General features: G+C 36.6%; 1 protein-coding gene across 22 annotated transcripts in view; it reads left to right on the top strand.

The window, feature by feature from the left end:
• prom1a (prominin 1a) overlaps nucleotides 1-18615 on the top strand; it is a 67004-nt gene that overhangs the window by 18591 nt on the left and 29798 nt on the right. For 17 of the 22 annotated variants that reach the window (XM_016670927.1, XM_016670929.1, XM_016670928.1 and 14 more), the window contains exons 2-4: nucleotides 6011-6069; nucleotides 6593-6619; nucleotides 10866-11071. In XM_016670927.1, coding sequence (XP_016526413.1) covers nucleotides 6011-6069; nucleotides 6593-6619; nucleotides 10866-11071 — 292 coding nt within the window. The remainder of the gene's footprint in view (nucleotides 1-6010; nucleotides 6070-6592; nucleotides 6620-10865; nucleotides 11072-18615) is intronic. The other 5 variants (XM_016670926.1, XM_016670933.1, XM_007551009.2 and 2 more) reach the window with 1 other exon arrangement.

Genomic DNA, 18615 nt, shown 5'->3' with positions numbered 1-18615 from the left:
TTTGTAAAGGTTAGACAGATTGTACAAACCTGTGCAACATTAAATCACTGTACTGTCGCCTGCTAAAGGCACACAACCATCGACTCTTCCCACAACATTAACATGTATTTTTATATTCTTTAAATCTGTCTCTTTCAATCATCTGTCATCCTACCTTTCTCACTTTGTTCATATTTATGTAATCACTTTTTATATTTTACATATTTTTTATTGTAATTATTTGTGAAGAAATCAGTTTTAATTTTGAAATTAACAGGGTTTATTGTGAAAAAAAGCCACATTTTGTTAATCATGATTGTCTTGTAAAAGCATTAACAGGATAAAACATCCAGGGAGTTGAGTGCTTTTTACAGGCAGTGTAACTGTGTGTGAAACAGGAAGAATAAAGAAATCAATTTTATTGCAATTATCACAAAATTTAACATTGAAAGTGGTCATTTGTCAACTGACTGCCTGCTGGTACATTAACACAGTGGTTGAAACAGTGAAGATGAAGAGCTCATTTCAAATTATCCAACTTAATTTTAAACCAAACTAAAAGCTTAAACATGAACAAAATTGCGTGTTCCATAAAAAAATGATTACAAACTCACCTCTGACTCTGGAATGGAAAAATCAGGGCAGCATTAATCTCCTAAAAGGGCCGTGACCTCCTCCTTTTAAAACAAATGTGAACTGTACTTAAAAGGCAGGTCTGTGCTGGGAAATCAAACATTTTGAATTAATTCTGAAAGAAGAAATCTCAGATATTCAGCCTGAATTGTGCCAGGATATAACCAAATTTTAGTGGGGAAGTTTTGGAAGCGACTGTTGAAGATGAACCCGTCTTCGCCCAGATTCACGATGTGACAGACCAAAGACGAGTCAGCAGTTCAAAATCAACCTAACTTTAATAAAATGCAAAAGATATCTTTCAGGGATCAGACAGAAAAAATGCATACAAAGATGCAGTAAGATCTGGTAGACCTTCCGATTTCTGGAAGTTATATAGATATAAGGCACACCTCAACCTGCAAACTGCTTCTGGAATATTACCGCACCAAATCATTAGCAAAACTAATGATTTAGTGCGGTAATATTCCAGAAGCAACAAAAACCTTTTGTTTGTCAGGGTCATTAACTTTACAATGTTTGTGTTCTACGATTTTTCTGAAAAGCTAATTGTGCCTAAACCACAGCAATTACGAAGCCCAGTCTTATCATCAATATTCTGTAGTTCATACACCCATTTTATACTGCCATGCTGCCATTTCATACAAACCGACTATTTTTATTTTTGATTGTTGTCATAATTCTGAATCAGGTCAGTCATCTATAACATAAGATAGCTAATGATTCCAGACCCAACATGAGCAACCTTGTAAAGATAAATACTTCTTAGTTGTCAAAAGAATATTTCCTCTCAGCTGACTATTAGCATGTTATAGAGAAATATTATAAATCGCTGGTTATAATGGCGGTTATTCCCATGTCCAAAGCCCTTTTCTGCACATAAGGTTACAGTCTTAAACAGATGATTTCATCCATGACACTAATCGCCTCTTTATCCTCGGACACACAGTCAGGTTCCTGACAGGATTAACCAACATTCAGTCATTCGGTTTAACCTACAGTAACATAACAATAATATCTGAGCCAAACTTCATAGAAACATTTCGATTGCAGAAACAAAAGAAGAAAATTTTCTTAAGTAAGTTTACTAAGAATAGTTAATCACTGCAACCATCAATACCATCTTTACTGGAGTCTAAATTATAAGATTCAGATAGGAAAAACCTTAGTCAGCAGTAGAATGCAGGTGAATGCTGATCATTTTTATGTTCCTTTTTAAGTGTTTTGGTTTGGGAAGATATTTATCTTGCACCTTATTTTGGCTCTACTTCACACAAACCTGTCCAATAAACCAACTGACTTCATCTTGTATTTAAAAGTACCTGGATCAGACTTCTGGCTGATTTAAAAGTTATTCTGCAAATCAAAATGTCATCTTGCAGCTGCAAGATTAAACAGCCCAGCCTGGTGAGATTAAAGTGTTGGTCCAAGACGGAGTTCAGTATGTTCAGCATTCCTACTGTTGTTGGCTGTCCAATTTTTTCCTCTGCTGTTTCCAACCGTGAGGAGCAGATAGATGAGGAGCTGCTGCATTCCTCTGGGTGGGTGACTCCCTTCTAGTGAAAACTGATGAAAAATTCATCTTGCCAGGTTCTGCTTTATCTTGAGCTGCTTGCAAAGCTTCATTAAATCTGTTTGGAGAGCTATGCCATGAGTTCATTTAAAGCTCAGACTCCTGAAAGTAGCTACCACAATTTATTTACATGAATGTGCCTCATACATTTCAATTTGATGTATGCATTTTCCCAAAGGAATACAGTTCACAGACAGCAGGGCAGGCTGCTGAAGCCTGTGTACATCTTTCATGTGACAGGTTTGTTTTTGAAGCTTTTAAAGGCCAGTTCATCCTGACAAATACTTTAATGTGGTTTTTAAAGGACAGGCACTGGTGTAAAGAGTGGAGAGAGGAGTAATGTGGGTGGAAAAAAACATTAAGCTTTTTGTTCATAAAGGAGGATTAGACTCCTCGTAAGAAACAGAGACTGGATTCACTTCCACTCTTTTCCCTAGATGTTGTTCTTAACATTCATTAACTCCCTCATTTTTTTACATTTCCTTCCTCCCTGCTATTTATCATGGCTTCTTTTGGTTTCTTATCTTGTTGCAGCACTGATTTCATTGTGATAACTTATGTCAGATATGCTGTCTTAACTTCTGTTATTGGATACAAATTAGGTCATGACAAAGTAATGCTGCCTTCACTTAGTTAATAAAAAACATTTGTTCTTGCAGTATTTTAAGCAGGATTCTTTTCTAATCCTTAACCAGCAACATTTTCTGGATTTTTCTTTAAAGTCTGTTCACATGTATAGATCTTAATTTCATTGGGAAAACTTTAATAACTGATGACTGACCAGCATCGTAGCGCCCACTGTTCAGAAAAACAAAGACAAGATAAGCTGTACTTTGCTGTGGTGCCTGTTGCACCATTTATGAAAACTAGTTATTATCTGAATAACAACAGGCAGAGTTACTGATCCTCTCCTTCTATTTTTGATCTGAAATGTCATCTGATCTCACCTTTTCAATTACAGAGGGTTTCAGAAACTGATGCCCTAATTTTTCCTGTTAAGAGAGTTTTTCCAGCATTCAGCCATTCAAGCTTTTGTTTGCTATCATACAGAGGTTACAGTCTGTGTCCTCCCCATGATGAATGGAATAAAAACACACCCTAAGCCCAAGGTCTGGTTGGAAACTCATTGTACCTAATGTCCTCGGAAAAGCTGGATCATGTGACACTTCGCCCAGAAACGCACAATAGGGACTGCTGGCAGCCATTTTGGGGCGGAGGAGCCGATCCAGAACACACGGACAAACTGACCTGGAAAGTGGGGTTGTGTTTCTGATCTTGGTGGGAAAATTTAAACAAGAACAAACACCACATAGCTCAGATGTTGGATTACAGTAAGGACACAGGAAAACTTCTGTTCTGGGAGGGACAAACAGTCACACTGAACAGAACTGTAAAAGCATCAAGCACAGGAAGGACTGGGTCAAATAATTCTGCCTCAAAGGTGTTTGAAAAAAGGCAATGAGATACAACGTACTGAAAAAAGGTTTGTCTTATACATCCATAACAACTGGGTGAATGATGAACCTTTTTATATATTTTTTTTTCTTTAAACATATGTACAGTTCAGAGGTTTGTTATTGTTATATCAATTAAAAGCGCTCTGTAACAGCTTGTTCTGTACTTTATCTTCAGGAAAAACAAACAGCACACTGCAGATAAAGGAAAACTTTTATATCTCTTGCATCTTTCTTGAAAGTGCTGCTTTTTCTATCATCATCGTGTGATGAGTCACAGTCAGCGCTGCTCCAGGTGAACAAATGAAAGGGAACAGAAACAGAGAGTTTGATATGTGATGGAATCATTTGTGGCATTTCTGATGTTTTCTGTGGATTCCCTTGTTCTAAAATCCAATTGAATACAGCTGAGGTGTTCGGATTTTATCCTTTTTATTTTACTTTAACCAATGTTTTCACAGCAGCAAAGATCCAAGAGCAAATCTAGCTTGTTATTATCAGTGGGTGTCCACAGCCTTACAAATGTGATGAAATATGATAACTTGGAGGAACCAGATGGAACAAACTGAAGCTGTGCCTGTCCACCACTTTAGAATGTAGAGAAGATAAAAGCTGAAATGGTCTGTTGAATGCTTACTCCTCACACCTCTGAGGACATTCATTGCTTCTTGTTGCTTTGACTGTAACTTCCTGACAGTCACTGTACTGTGCAGGCCAGCCTCTGCAACCTGAGGCACTTTGAACCTCTTAATGGCTCTTAACTCAATTGTTGTTGCTGCACACCTGTATGAGGAAAGCTCACAACTGTGTTTGGATGCTATGTAAAATTTAAAGTAAAAAAAAAGTATTTTGAAACTTCTGGGTTGATTTGCATACAGCTTTAAGAACATGCTGCATCATGTCATTTTCCCCACCAGTAAACAAGAAAGAGGACACAATCTCTCATCTCTCTGTGCTTTGTGTATTATTCCTGCCAACAGGTGGGGTTGAATGTCTCTTTTGGTTGTTGCTCAGTGTTTCTCTCTCACTGCAGCCTTTGCTCCCTGTCTTGGTTTTCTCTGCACATTCTCAGAAGGTTCTGATTCAATGTCGTCTTCTTTTTTTTTCTTGTTTGTCTTCAGCCTCACCACTTTCTTTATTCCACACCCAAGAACAAGGCACTATCTCTAGCTATATAATACCTGTTGCACATTTTATCAACCATAAATGTGTATTGCACCCATAACCCTCTGGGATCCCTGAATTGTCTTTTAAAGTTGTGTCTCTTACACACAGAAAACAGCCACAGACATATTATATATTGGTTATAGGGGTTTTTCTTAACCACCTAAATCCCAGCTTTGTCAAAATATAGTTTTTGTTGTTGTTTATTTTTGTCATTTTAATATAGTAATTGACTTACAACTATAAAACAAATCTTTGTCTTACTTGTGCTTTTTTCTTGAACTGCTTAGGGATTATTTATCTTCCACAGTAACACTGAGCATCTATTTTTTTATATGTTTATATTTACTTTATGGACGTCTTTGTACTTATTTCTTAGATGCATTTGGTCTATTTTCTGCTCACAACATACAGATGGCAGTCATCAACATTTTCTTTGTTCATGCACAGGGTGGGGCTCCAATTTTTTGCCACTAAAAGTTTGGGAATCACAACTACTTGACACAGGAGCAAATGTATTTCCCAAATGACACTGAGTGAAAGATAGAAAGTCGCTTGACTTGGCTAACAGCAGACTGGTTAAGTCGTCTTTATTTTTGTGTTTTATTTAGAGTAAAAAAATTATAAAACAAAGCAGAGAGATTATGCAAAAGTTCATATTTTTACTTTTATGCAAAATAAAGTATGCATCATACCATCATTCCAGAGGTTCATTAAAAACTTTGCCTTTTCATGATCTCCCTCAATGTCTTATCAAATGTCTTATGATAGAGACACACATCACTTTTTTATTTTTATATATAAGCCTGGGCAATAACAATTAAATCGTTGTATAGTTAAATATGACATCATGATTACTTCAGGATCTGCAGACTGGTTCAAGACTGATGAGATGAGAAAATGTAGACCCAAACAGGTCACTACGGTAAATTCGAAATTTACGTTGATGTTTTTTGGTTCCAGACTTTAACTCCACACCAAGCTGTCCTTGTGCTACTGGATTAATGTACAGAAAAGAGACTAAATGATGAAAGGAACTCACAAGAAATTATAGAAAATAAGAAAACCATGGAGGCATACCTGTTTAAACTGAATATAGTTAAGTTATGGATGAGTTTTTAGACAAATTGTTAGACAAGAGAGTGAATCATTATTCCTGTTATTTTCTGGAAAATAAGATTGTTTTTCTTGTCCTCTGTGCCCACAGATCTTATTGTGAAGCTGGCAAAGGACAAGTTTGGAGCCATTCAAACAGAATACCAAAAGGTGAGTGAGTGAAAGAGAGCGAAATAACCATGTCTTCATCTGGATGTTACATATTTTATGAAAACTGTAAACAAATACAAAAAATATATATATTTCTCTGGGATACTCTGTGATCCAACATTCAGTTACGGTGTAAAAAGAGCCATGTTGCCATATTGAAGCAGGACAGATGAGGTCTGTTCTCAGGGTTTACTATTGATTAATGATGGTAATACTCCAATGCACAACCTTTTATTAGCTTATAGGCAACACAACCTCTTTCTGGCAAACACCTCTATTTGGGCGCAAATTTTCTGTATATAAAATAATTTTGACCCTGGAAAAGAATAAAATTTAAATGAACTAAAAAGCCTTTTTCACTGTTTTTGTGTTTTGTTACAATAAGTTTTTGCATGCCTGCTTTGATTTCATTTCCTATTGGTCGTTTTCATCTCATATTTGTGTTTTGTGGCTTTGCTCTTTTTCTGACGCTGCATTGCCGTGTCTTCTGCATGTCCTCTTCATCTCGTCTGGCTTCCCCCAGCCAGAGAACATAGTGCTGACACTGCAGGTAAAGTCCACACTCTGGACTTACAGTCCAACCATATTCAGTCTAACTATGCTTCTGTAAGTCACCAGGGTGGCACAATTACAGCTGAGAAAGGTATCTTAACTTGTTCAGAACTCCATTCCAAACCATTATTTGATAAATTACACCAGTGATTAGTTGTGTAGCCCTGTGACTTTCATGCTGCCATCCCATTTTCCTCCAACCACATCCTTCAGTTTGTCATATCCTTCTCTTTTAAAAGCATATTCTCAGAAGGAGAAATGCTTTTTAGATCACAGAAAGAACAACAGTGCTTAATCATAACATGGTAATTCAGATTTTTGATTTGTTTTTTCTTTTTACCTGATTATTGCCTTCAGTTTTGAATTGGTTGCATGTTGACAGTACTAAAATCAGGACCTTTTGCTCCCTTTTAGTTACGCATAGTTGATATTTTGTTGTAATAAGTGTCATGTAAAATAATCCAGTATTTTAACATCAGCAGTTTGAGCACATTTACAGTACAAGCCACTCATGGTCAATATGTGCAAAAGGCCTCATAATAAGTTTATATTTTATTGGATTTGAAAAACTAACTGAAGCATTTTCTTTCAAATTAAATCAACAAAGACTTGTTGATTTCTGCACAAATACAAATTTGCCTGAAAATGGAATATTATTGTCCCTCAATGGTGAAATTCAAGTTTACCAGCAGCAAATTGACAGACAAATGTAGGCAATAAAATAAAACCAAAAAATAAGAAGTTAAGATGAAAGTAAAATAAAAAGTCTGATCAGCCTCCCTGGACTCATTGTATGAAGTTCTTTACTGAGTTCTGACTGATTTATATGTGAGATGAACTGAGATCATTCAAATCCACTCCCTTTACCTTTCACCTCCATGGAAGTTAAATTAAGGTAACATTTTGATTATAAAAGAAAAGTAAATGACTTTGAGTCACAAGTAAAGTGCAGTAAATCGATGTATTTGATCCCTGACTTTGGTCCATTGATCCGGTGCTTTTGCCCATAACAACAAACCAAGCTGACATAGAAACAAAAGATGCTAAATGCCAGAGTTGACACCTATTAACCCAGATTAAATAACACAGGAAAGACAAGAGAAAGTTAGATTCTGAATACTCTCGAAGAGAACAGACAGAGATGTGCTTTCAGTTACAAATCTCCTACCGCTTTGAAAGCACATTTTCCTGCTTCTCTCTTTTTATTGTCTTTAGGATCCCTAATCACAGAGAGCGCTGTAACTCTAAAGGGAGGGGGAAAAAACACTTCATCACATAGTTACAGTGCCAAAGACTATCACTAACTAGCAACAAAATCTATCTTGCACTAGATTATCCAGTTCCCGACCCAGGATCAAACAGAGCAAGTTGTACGTCTTCACAGCGATGGTTTTACAGCTGAATAACAGGTCAAAGGCAGGACGTTCCACTGAATGATTACTGCAGAAAGCTCTTCTTCAGAGAGGCCTTCTGAGAAAGGAATAGGGGTAATTTAACAATACAGCAACATTCCAAAAAGATATGATTAAACAAATAAGAGTACCTAAAGCAAGAATATTATAAAAGTATAACAACATTTGATAATAATACGATTTACCTAACACTAAAATAAACGTTTTCCCCATTAGCGGACTGGAATATATCAAGTAATGACTTAAAGTTATTACATTTAGAGTCACATTAGGCAGGTTATTAGCAGGTCTAATGTTTGCTGCCAGCACTAGAGTTAATCAAACTTACATCATCTTCATCAGTACGACATGTCGCCACCTCATCATCCCCTTTGTTCTTATTAGAACGGCGTCTTTTTCTTTTGGGCACTTGCCAAGACCAAACTGGAGTCCAGAAATAGTCTAAGCTGCAGGCACTCTAAGAGATTTGGTGGAAAGAAAAACATGGCTGACCTTTTTTGTGAGGATTCACCCAATAACAAGCAGTGCCCAGAAGCACAATGACAGTGCGGACATTTAAATTTCTACGATGTCCCCAACAGCAGGTTGACGTTGGGGCTTTTAAATGACTCACATACATTTAAACTTGCTTATGCCTCCTGCCTTTTTCTCCTTCTCTTCCTACCAACATCAGTCTGTCCAGTTTCTTTTTTGTAAGATTTGATGCTGCAATCCTCCACACTGTTATAACTTCAGATCAGGAAAAAAAAAAAAAAACATAATCAGACTTTTAATACCAGCAGTTGCTTTTTAATGCAGGCTTTTAAAAAGCTCTTACTTTCAAAGTGGATTCTCTTTTGCACAAATATGTCCTGAAGAACAGAAGAATATTTCTGAGCCAAGTTCAGAAGCTATTCCAGATTAGTGCAGATCAGAGAGGAAGACCTGTTCAGCCATTCGGGACCACTGAGAGTCATACTCTGATCTTTTCATACAAGACAGGCAAAAACCATGATACTAAAGTTACATTGCTGGGAGGGATTACTAACAGCCTTTAAGGTTTTGTCAAATTCCAAATCCTTTGATGAATGCAGATTTAATAGGACCGACTCCTGTGGAAATTCAGATAAAACGAGACAGAAGATACACAGGACATTTCAGCAGCAGCAGTTTAGTCAACCTGCATATTTATGGCATTCAGATGGATCCTGGGATTACCAAGGCTTTGTGTAGAGAGATATGTCTGTTTCCTAGGTGACCACATAAAGACAGGACAGAGTCCTACACATATAGATTATAATACATTGTTCTTCCCCTACTGTGTAATAAGATTAATACTAGGAATATGCTGTTTTCTGGTTTTAAAATGTAGATTAAAAAGTTATTTCAAAAAAATTAATTTTCTGTCATAGCATTCATTTTGATTAAACTTTGTTAACATCTGTGATTAATGAGAGTATTCTCTTGGTTATTTCTGACGCTGTCATTTGTGAAGCAGCTTTCATTCGTTCTCTTTGCACTGCAGAAGCAATGCAGCACATTCACTGCCCCATCACAGACAATAAGAACTTTTTGCATATTATTTTGGTTTCTGGGTCACTTCTGGAGGCAGCTGTTGATCTTGTCTCATGCTTCTTGTTGAGGTTTGGAGATGTCTCCTGCTGAAGAATGTGAACCAAATGTTCTCAGTTTCGACCCAGTTTTGCTCTTTTTCATTGTAGAAATAATCCCATTCTGTGACGCAGGAGATAAACTTTTATAACTGCTTAATAAGTGTTAAATATCTTCAGGCGAATACTTTTTGTTCAAATCAGCTATATATTTGATAAAATGCTCATTCTAATTGAATACAAGCAGGTTTTTATAGTTAAGTTTCTATCTCAGCCTCAGAGCTGCATGTTTAATGTTTTGAACAAATTCATTAAATTTCATTCATGAACAAAAAATATAGAAATTTTCACTCGTAGACAATAATTCCAGGTTTTTCATGGCCTCTTGACTTCTACTGTGTATAATAATATTATTATTCAATTCAACCTTTCTCAGTTTAATCTCAGTGAAACAGGTAATCATCTCAGTTCTGGGTGCATTTGTTATATTTTAAGAAAAATAAAACCTGTTTTTGTAATTCAGGCTCAGTCCAAAGATCTGCTTCACAATGATTTCCTACCTTAGAACAAATTCCTCTTGAGTCAGATTTTCATCAGAAATGCAGCCTTAAAGTAATTATCTTTGTACTATGCATTTATATTATTAAACAAAAAACCCTTTGTACTCACTGTTGGTTGATGATGTAACTTCTTAACTCTGATGTATTTAAGGCACATGAATAAAAAATCTTATTTTCATGTACTTGTCCTACTGACCACCAATCAGAACCAATACAGAGGAAAATGATCCAAATGCAATCTCTGGCTGATTAATTAGGGCTTATTGAGTTTTCGGGGTTTTTTTGACAATATTTCTGATTTTTCTGAAATATTGAATCTGTTATCATAGAGTCTGAGGTTGGTTGTCCCATTTTAGCATGTTAGCAAGAGATAATTTAAAAATAAGAATCAAATTAACTTGGAATATCTACATGTGATGCATCGTGTTCTTTGTTTATGTACATGTCCAATGGACAGGAGTTTTTACACCCCTGGGGTCTTCCAGATATTTTTAGATTTGTTGCTCTCTTTATCCTTGGCCTCCTTGTGTGTCCTTCCTTCTCCTCTGTCCTGCCTTCATTAATCTCTCCTTTCTTCGGTTCCTCCCTTCCAAACTCTCCCAATACGTTATTTTATTTCCTCCTTGTTTCTTTTATGATAATTCTCATACTTTTTCCTCTCATTCTTCTTCCACTGACCCCAGGCCATCTACTATGAGATAGGCTTCCTCATATGTGCCGCGGTCGGCCTGCTCTTCGCCATCCTCATGCCGGTTGTGGGGCTCTTCTTCTGCATGTGCCGCTGCTGCGACAACTGCGGCGGTGAGATGCACCAACGCCAGAGGAAGAACGCGGACTGCCGGCGCGGCCTGCTGGGAACGTTACTCTTCTCCACCTCGCTGGTCATCACGTGAGTGTGGCAGACGCAGGAATGACAGAAATGTGATCATAAGAATGCATGTTATTTTTAAAGGAATATTTGAATGCATGCATACGCATGCACTCTTGATTACATGCAACACCCCCACCCTCTTCAGCAGCTTTGTACTCGTAATTATGTTTATGCACAGATACTACATACACACTCCTCCTCTGGTCAAACACTCAGTCATGAGCCTCCACCATCCCCCCATGTTGTTTGCTAAATATAGTAAAGTCTTACTGTAGATTCTGTGTGGCAGCACCCTTCATCCTTGTGTTCAGTCTAAGCTTGGGTCTCATCGTCCTGCAGGGGATTCTTCCAGAGCTCTATCATGTCAATACACATTTATAATCCCAGATAAAACCACAGGATGCCTTAAAATGTCAAATTCATTCACGTGTCTTACAATTTTATCTTTTGCTTTTCTGTTGAGATTTTGCTTTATGCTTTATACCCACAGCAGATCCCTTCATCTTATGCTCTGACATTTTTAATGTTGAAAAAACTCAATTTTGAAATTGCAGTGTTTCTATTAAATAAGAAATTAAATTAAAATCACACTTGAATAAGCTTGTTCACAACATAAGTTACTAAAAATCATGGCAACCATGGATATAAACAGTTGCATGTGATATACTGATAATTAGGTTGGCGACTTATTCAGGCATTGGAGCGATGAGCCCCTTATACTTGGAATGGGTATTTTTACAGTGTTTTGTGCGAATTGTAGTCTGTGATTTTACATCAAAGCTATGGACTCAATACATTTGAATGACACACAACCTTTTATGAACGTTCCGATGCTGTGAGAGCTTTAGCCGCACATTGTCTGAAAAAAACCCCCAAACCAAACCATCCTCCTGCTACCACTTCCTGTCGTCTTGTTTGTTGTTTTCAGCAGTAGTAACTTATTGTCTCACCCTCAGAGCAACGGTCGAGTTTCTCAGTGAGCCTCATTCAATTCAGCTAATATTTTTATAATCTTTTAATCATTTTTATTTGAATTCTACTTGTGAAACTCAGCATGGACAGCATCCGTTGGAACGTTCCACAATCGATGGGTTTCTGAATTTTCAATAAGTAATAAAATAATTTTTAGCACAATTTAGACATTTTTTTTTGAATAGAAATGTATTTGCAAACATATCAGACCGCTTCACTACAAGTGAGATCACTTCATTAACATTCCGACTCATTATTTTTCTGCTCATATAAAAAGTGGGCACTCTCCATCAGTGCAGAGTGAAACCTGGTTGCTTAGGAGACACATTTTCTGAGCAGATCTGACTTGAAACACTCAAAAATCCAGGTTTGCAAACATTTTTCTCTTGCAAATAGCTTCATGGATCTTCCTCTTTTCTATTTTTCTTTTGATTTGCTTTGCAGTCTCGGTAGCAGCATAAAATCTTTAGCTTAGCGGCTTTGAGAGAGTTCTGTTTGCTGCTTGTGCTCAAGTGAAGGGATCCAGGAGTGTACTTAATTTGATGTTCTTTGACTTTCTGTCTTCATGTTATAAGAAATTCCACAGCAATAACCCAGCAGCCCAGACAGAGGAGTCTGCGAGCTGCTTTTCTGCTCTTATTAAATCTCCCAAGCTACAAGGCAGAGATGCAGCAGAAGCTCTAATGAAGCAATTACAAGCTGAGCGAGAGGCACGGAGCCCAGGAACTGACTGCTTTTTACTGTCACAAGAAAGCTGACAGCCAGGCTCACAGGAGAGCAGTGGTGACATTTATTTCCCAAGAAGTGTTCAAACCAGATTAAGGGGAAGACAGCAGCCAGGTGAGGTTTGGAACATAAAAAGGCAGAAAGTAATCGTTGGTACAGAACAAAACTGTCTTCATACTTTGCTTTGCATCATTAAATTTGAGGCAAAAATACATATTTTTGAAGATTTTTTTAAAGCATTTTCTGGAGATTACTACAAACTGTGAAATACGCTGAATATCACTGCTTAGGTTATTTAAATTAATTTATTCACTTAAAAGACAAGTTACTGAACATTATATCCCAGATTACACTGACGTTTAACAACCTGAAGGTTTGGGTTCCTGCATAAGACAAACCTGTTTACTGAAGTTCTTTGTTGCTAATTTTTACTAAGAAAACAATTTGTTGGTGCTTGAGAATCTAAAGGTCAGTGGGTTTGTTTTATGGTTTTTACTTGTACCTCTTTTGAGTAGTGATTCAGGTTGTATGAATGTAATGTCACCTTGGAAGGTCCGTCCCAATTTAAACTTCACCAGAACCATTTTACAGTTCAGTTCACAGAGATTAAGAACACATTTCTGTAGATCACCATTTGAAATGCTAAACTAATGCAGTAGCAGCACAATAAACCAATTTTTTATCAGATATAGTTTCTTGTTGTCATGTAACTTTATCTCTTACTCTGTTTTTACATATATTGCATCTAAGAGAACAACAACTATAGCTCCTCTTATTCATTAACTTTTATGTTTCTCTTTAAAAATATGCACAAATCTGAAACCTGAACTAATACTAAATGGCCTCTTTACATTTTTTGTCTGTAATGGGGATTTACCTTCAAAGCACTGAAAGACTGATTATCTGCTCCTGGGAAACAAATAAATATATTAGCATTCATTTTGGCTTGTAAACACACCTATGACATCAGCAAAGCAATATGAGTGTGAGAGCAGCGGAAACATCCTTCGCTTGTCATTATCCATCACACTCAATAACTAATTAAACTCAGATTTGCAGCAAATAGAAGCGATTGATGCAGCAATAATGAGCATCTTTAGCTTCATTAGATCCTGGCTGTTCTGGATTTAAACACATCTTCTGTCTAAAACATTCATTGCCCTGATTGTAACATTTCAACCTCAAATTGAAATATTTCAATTGAGAAGTGATTATTTTTCATGTTTTCCTGATATTTATGTACATGGATCATCATTAGTAAACATGCAGAAAAATGTGCAAATGTTCTTCACATATCACATCTGTGCTCTCATGCATGTTTTCTTATTCTGATATGACATGTTGCATTTTGTCTGCCAGCTACGCTAAAGCCACACCATGCATTATTTAAAGAACAGCAGGAGCTATTTGAGTCTGTCCTAATCAGCTCTGATTCAACATGACCCATGCATGGATTTATAATAAGACAATGAAGATCCCTCCTTTTGTTGCAGCTGAGTGGAGGAGCCCTGCTGATTCTGTTACCCAGCATGCACTTCAACAATCTATTTCAGTTACTGGGTGTCCAACAGTATTAACAAAAAAGGTCCAAAAATTACAAGCTTAGTAATTCATGCTTATTATGCTAATCAGATGGGTTCTAATTAAAGATAGTGCAAATACTTTGAACTGAGTATTGACCTAAAATCCCAGGCAGACAGTTTAGTGAGGTAAAACTTGTCCTCAGCTGGAACGGGCCATCCAGTGATCCGAAACGAGAGAACAGAAGGCTTCCACACTGAAATATGTCCTCATACTAAAGGTTTAGCTTTTCCAACATTTCCAGGGCAAGATTATGCTGCTGCAATAAAAGATAAATATAATTTAAGCCTCGCTACATCTTCATCAGGAGTTCTGATAAGTGTGAAGGACACTGTATGTACTATTGTACATCCTGCTGGCATAAACAAACCTCTAAAAACATATATTTTCAGTTTTATACATATAAAAGTCCAGAAACAAACAAACAAACAAAAAACACAGATTTTTTTTTTATCATGCTCCATGAGTTGACAGAACACATTTTATTTTGACATAAAACATAAAAAAATCTTAGAGTAAATTTGTTACAGATTGCATTATATCTGCTTTGAGATGTTAGAGGGAAATTTACAGAAGCATCTTGGTTCAAGTTTCTGACGGCAGTATGTTGGATCGATACTACCCCCCACATTACTAGTGTGGAATATTTCATTGAGCAGAATACTTTTAATATTTTAAGTGTTTTTTCCACCATAAGTAGTGTAGTTATGTGAAACAGGACCGTGGAGCTGTGACGTGGAGCTTCATAAGGCCCATGGTGTAAGCACCGACTAAACAAAACTCCATACAGTCCGTGATATTGACCCAGAAAGTTCTACTTTTATTATTAAAAATGTATTGAAACTGGGAGAATATTGCTACAATGCCATCAGCAAGCAACAAATGCTCTTTCTTTCTTTCTTTTATAGATTTTTTTTGCCCCTTTGCACCCAAATTGTAATGTTTTTATGTTCAAAGTTGCTCCATCAATGAAAATGACAAATGACTCTATATTATGCATTTCCACAAATTTCCTTATTAAAGTCTTAAAATCTTTACTTTGTTATTCTCTCAGCTTCTTGTGCCTGGAGCCTGACTTATTTTCTGTTGGAACAGATTTGTTATTGAATGTGTGTTTTCACGGTCTCTGTAGTGCCTCATGACTTATTTGCTTTTTCATTAACAAACTACACATTTTTCTCCCGCTGCGTCCACCTTCAGCACACAATGGCAGCTCGACACAAATCATTCCTCAGCTAATTAACAAGAGAGGCCATTCTAAGAATGAATCCTCAGATTTATCTTCTTAATGCAACACATCCCTATTAATCAATTTCTAATTTTCACAAGTCTGTTTCATCCATGAAAACCACTCTGTCTTTGCACAGTTTCTTTTGTGGTGTGTATAAAACAATTTAACATACAAATTTAAGCATGTTCCACTGTGAGACTGACTGAGGTGCACAGGCATGCATAAGCATTCCTGCAGAGTTTTGGCTAAAAGTAGAGATTATATGGCACATTGTTCCTTGGGAGAGAAAAGAAATGAAAGGGAAAGCTGCATGGCTCTGGGATGTGCTTTACATCTTAGAGGTGCTCTATTTCTGCAAAGCTAGGATCCTCTACTGCCCCAAAAACAAGATTTCTAATACAGCTTGGTCCATTTTTAGCTCTGAAGTAAAAGAAGGCAAACATCTTTATATTTAAAAAAACATGTGGAAAAGTTAATTTCAGCAGCTAGGTATTAATCATTTTATGTTAAGAAAATTCATGGTTTGTTAAACTAGTTGAATGAATTATAGTCTTCTGTGATGAGATTTCTCTACTGCAACTCATAGATGTGAAGACGTCTAACTTCTGAAATTAAGATGTATGAATGAATGAATGAAATATTTATTTCCAACTTAAGAGCTGTAAATATTAATAGAAGAAAACAGAAAACGAGATGATTCAGACAGAGCCACTTAAATCATAAATGTTTTAATATTTTATGAGTTTTGTGTTGTTTTTTCTTCATTCACATCTTTGCAGTTGTAGTTGAGTCCAGATTAAAGAGCAATGAATAAATGTCAGGGGATGCAACCAAATCTTGAATGCATTAGTTCAGTAGATATCAGATATGTATCCTGAAACTGGGATGTTGAATTTTACTTTAAATTGACGCCACTGAATGCGGATGAAGATTTGTTTTGGATAATATTTTTGTTCTTTGCTCCAGAGGTCGAGTGAAATATGTCAACAATAAATGAGTGTTTTAGGCCCCGATGAACTGAACTTTGCTATTCTACACTGATATGATCATGTTTGCTCTTCATCATTTAAACGTAAACTCTTCACAGCCTCAATCCACAGAATCCATACCATAATCCTTTAGTCAGTTATGAAAGTAAAATGTTTCAAATATGATCAAATCCAGTTCAGTAAGTTATGTTTAACCTAGATATAAAGTATACCCACTCAAGTTAACTGATATAATTGCTTTAGAAGTATTTTTTTGTGGTTTTCTTCCAGTTTAAGATCATCCTGAACTCCAAGGATTTCTCTTAGGTTCAGACTTTGATTCATCTCCTCTGGACTGCTTTCAAGGAATTTATAGTTTTCAAATAAAATCTTAGATAGAGCACTGATGATGAAAAGGGCAAGAGAGCCAAACAACAGGAAAGGCCTTGGCACGTGAGAGCTAATCTGTTCATCGCCTGCTAATATTTTTTATAAGGAAACTGTGGTTGTAACAGGATGCAGGGTGCAGACACTGACCTGATGAACTGTGAGGAGAAAAAAAACAAACTGTGAAAAATGATTAAACTAGATGCATAAATTACATAACAACAAAGAGTGAATAAAATCATCACTTATCCCTAATGCCTCAAATTAAAACATGAATTTGATCATTGAAATGGTATTATCATTTTTTTAAATTGCATAATAAACGCTCATTATATTTAGAACTACAAGAGGAAATGGATCATTTTTTGTTGTCCTGCTCTTTATAGAGTAAGAATAACAAGCCTATGTTTTCTGGTTAATTAGTCAGGGTTTCGCTCAGGCATCCAGAAAGTCGTGTGCTGATTAACAAGCACACTGTTTATCACACATATTGCTTGCCACTATTAAAGTCTTTTTAAAAAGACTGTGGTATGCATAATTTTTTCTTTTTATAGTATTTGTTAGGCATTTCTCAGAGCATAGGATTTGTCAGTATACTTTGTTTTGGCTCCAAAATGTTTAACTCAGCACATATTTGTCCCACATTCCCTAATCTGTCTGTTTCCGTGCAGAATACCTAGATAACATCAACAAAATAAAGAAAACAAAGATGTGCCAAAAATAAAGTATTGTCCTAATTTCAGACTTTTTGAATTGTCACAGCACAATCCCAAACTTTTTCCCCTCACATGAAGGTGACAGTTTCACTTTACAGTAGCGTTTCAGACTAAAGCTGATGTCTTTTTGAGAGACGGGAGGAGTGAGGTCCAGTTCCAGCAGAGTGAAACAAGGGGACGGCTGAAAGGCGACTGCCCCGGCCTTGCAGCCACAGTCATGCTGAATGCAGCCATTGTTAGTTCGCAAAAGCTATGGAGCCACTAGACCATGTAACACACACTTCCCAGCCCCCAGTAGTGGCCTAGATTCTGCAGCATCGCACTGGACTGATGCTCTTCTTCATCTGCTGTTCTGAGGCTCCCACCCTTAGGGAAGAGTTTCATGTGTCATTTGGCTTTTTCTCAAACAAGAATTAAAGCCCTTTTCCAGAGTTGTTAGAGGTAAGTCTCTTTCCTGCTGTGTTTGAATTTTCCCCTCTGGTAAAAACGATGCAAAAAAAAAGAAAAAGCCACACAGACGTGCAACCATTTGCCAAAGTTAAATGTAGCGAACAAACTTAGAACACAACATGCTAGTGGCTCATCCCAATATTTTTAAACCAAAGAAGGAAGAACTCATGAAACCAGATTTATGGAAAATGAGTTGATGTTATGAATAATAAAGTGATTTTGCTAAAGGAGAGTTTTTTAACATCACAGCAACAAATATCATTGGGACCTTTATGAGAAAAACTAAAGCAAAACAACACGTGTTTTTCAAAAGTGTGGCATGCATTGTATTCATACCCTAATTTCTGAAACACATTAAAACCTATTTGATAATTTAGAAGTCACATAATTACTAAAGATAGTCCAGCTGTTGGACATTTAATCTCAATCTTAAATACGTCTGTTATATAAAGGTCTTAGACCAGGGGTGTCAAACTCAGTTTCACTGAGGGCCACTTCAGCATATTGGCCACCCTCAACGGGCCACATTGA

This window comes from Poecilia formosa, unplaced genomic scaffold (genome assembly GCF_000485575.1).
Source record: "Poecilia formosa unplaced genomic scaffold, Poecilia_formosa-5.1.2 Scaffold39, whole genome shotgun sequence".
Classification (NCBI taxonomy): Eukaryota; Metazoa; Chordata; class Actinopteri; order Cyprinodontiformes; family Poeciliidae; genus Poecilia; species Poecilia formosa.
The sequence above is the reverse complement of the archived record's forward strand: the minus strand, read 5'-3'. Positions and strand labels throughout refer to the sequence as shown.